Source organism: Microtus ochrogaster, linkage group LG4 (genome assembly GCF_000317375.1).
Source record: "Microtus ochrogaster isolate Prairie Vole_2 linkage group LG4, MicOch1.0, whole genome shotgun sequence".
NCBI classification, from domain to species: Eukaryota; Metazoa; Chordata; class Mammalia; order Rodentia; family Cricetidae; genus Microtus; species Microtus ochrogaster.
The window spans coordinates 52,633,953-52,635,746 of record NC_022030.1 but is presented as its reverse complement, the minus strand read 5'-3'; the positions used below and the strand labels follow the sequence as shown (position 1 = coordinate 52,635,746).

General features: G+C 48.0%; 1 protein-coding gene across 1 annotated transcript in view; it reads left to right on the top strand.

Annotated features, from left to right (window-relative positions):
- Sgpp2 (sphingosine-1-phosphate phosphatase 2) overlaps positions 1-1,794 on the top strand; it is a 119,957-nt gene that overhangs the window by 92,475 nt on the left and 25,688 nt on the right. Inside the window, exon 4 of the mRNA XM_013351720.2 lies at positions 94-183. Coding sequence (XP_013207174.1) covers positions 94-183 — 90 coding nt within the window. The remainder of the gene's footprint in view (positions 1-93; positions 184-1,794) is intronic.

The window sequence follows — 1,794 nt, the reverse complement described above, 5'->3', positions numbered from 1 at the left end:
GAGAGAGAGAGAGAGAGAGAGAGAGAGAGAGAGAGAGAGAGAGTAGCATTCATCTGAACATGATCTAATCTTACTTTCTCTTTTCCTCTGCAGTACCCTTTTGTTTTGGGCCTGACGATGGCTGTGGTGTTCTCAACATTGGTGTGTCTCAGCAGACTCTACACCGGGATGCACACGGTCCTGGTAAGGTTGTGGTGACAGGCCTCATGACTGAACTGCATTTGGTCTGAGTGTCTGTGTGTTCTTAAGCGGCTTACTTAAGCTTAGCTCATAGGTTGTATAGCTAGAATCCAAGCTACTCAGGAATCTGAGCCAGGAGGATCCCAAGGTCTATGGAACAGAGGAATGCTATCTCAGAGTGAAAAGTAAAAAGGGTGCTGGAGCTTGCAGTGTCCTGCAGGGCTTGTTAGATGGGGCAATGGGGGGATGAAGAAATGGAAGACTCTGAAATGACAGACAACTCTAGAGAAACAGGGATCAGGTGAGCTGTGCTCATCCTGATGGAGGCCCCTACTACACTCAGCACATTTTCCTGTGCCCACAAGGATGAAGCATTAGTCTCAGTGGGGGGTCTCCGGAAGGGACCAGTTTCACTAGGTGGGGTTGGGGAGCTTTAGTTTCTTGTTTCTACACACACTGTCAAAGTCGCAGGAAGGCTTTGCAGTTTCCATGGGTCTAAGGCACTGGGGTCCCTGACTTGGCTGTGCCAACAACAGACATTCACCAGTTCCTAGTACTGCAAAATCCAAAATCAATCAACCATTATGGAAAGTCTCAGAAAGAAGGAAGGGGAGGAAAGGAAGGAAAGGGAAAGCAGACTAGGAAAGGAAGTAGTAAGACAAAGCTAGACATGGCAGAACACACCTACATTCTCAGCACTTGGGTGATGGAGACAGGAGCTTGAGGTTAGTCGTAGATGTCATAGTGAGTTCCAGGCTGGCCTGGGGTACATGAGGTTCTGTTTGGAAACAAAACAAAACGTATTGAAATAATGCCACCTGGGTAAAATATACTAGTTACTGGAAGTTGTCACTTTTAGTAAGACAGACTATCTTACTGAAATAACTGAAGGAAGGAAGTATTTCTTTTGCCTCATGATTTGGAAGAGCGCATTCCACTTCAGCAGGGGAGACAGGGGATTCATGGAGGCAGAGGTGTGTGGATGGGACCCCTCTACCCCACTCCACCCCAACATAGCAGGAGTCAGAGAGAGGCTAGGCAAGAAGCAGGTTCAGAAATGAACCCTTACGGCTCTCTCTTCAGCAACCCAAATCCCATCTTCTAAGAGGCTGCACAACTTTGGAAAATAGCGGCTCTAGCCGGAGACTAAGTGTTTAAGCACATGAGCCAATGGCGCTATATTCAGACATTGGAGACAGTCCATGGGCAGCCATGACTCAGGCAGTTTCTTTTTTTTCTTTTTTTTTCTATTATTTATTTATTTATTAAAGATTTCTGTCTCCTCCCCATCACCGCCTCCCATTTCCCTCCCCCTCCCCCAACCAACTCCCCCTCTCTCATCAGCCCAAAGAGCAATCAGGGTTCCCTGACCTGTGGGAGTCCAAGGACCTCCCACCTCCTTCCATGTCTAGTAAGGTGAGCATCCAAACTGCCTAGGCTCCCACACAGCTAGTACGTGCAGTAGGTGCAGTAGGATCAAAACCCAGTGCCATTGTTCTTGAGTTCTCAGTAGTCCTCATTGTCCGCTATGTTCAGCGAGTCCGGTTTTATCCCAGGCTTTTTCAGACCCAGGCCAGCTGGCCTTGGTGAGTTCCTGATAGATCATCCCCAATG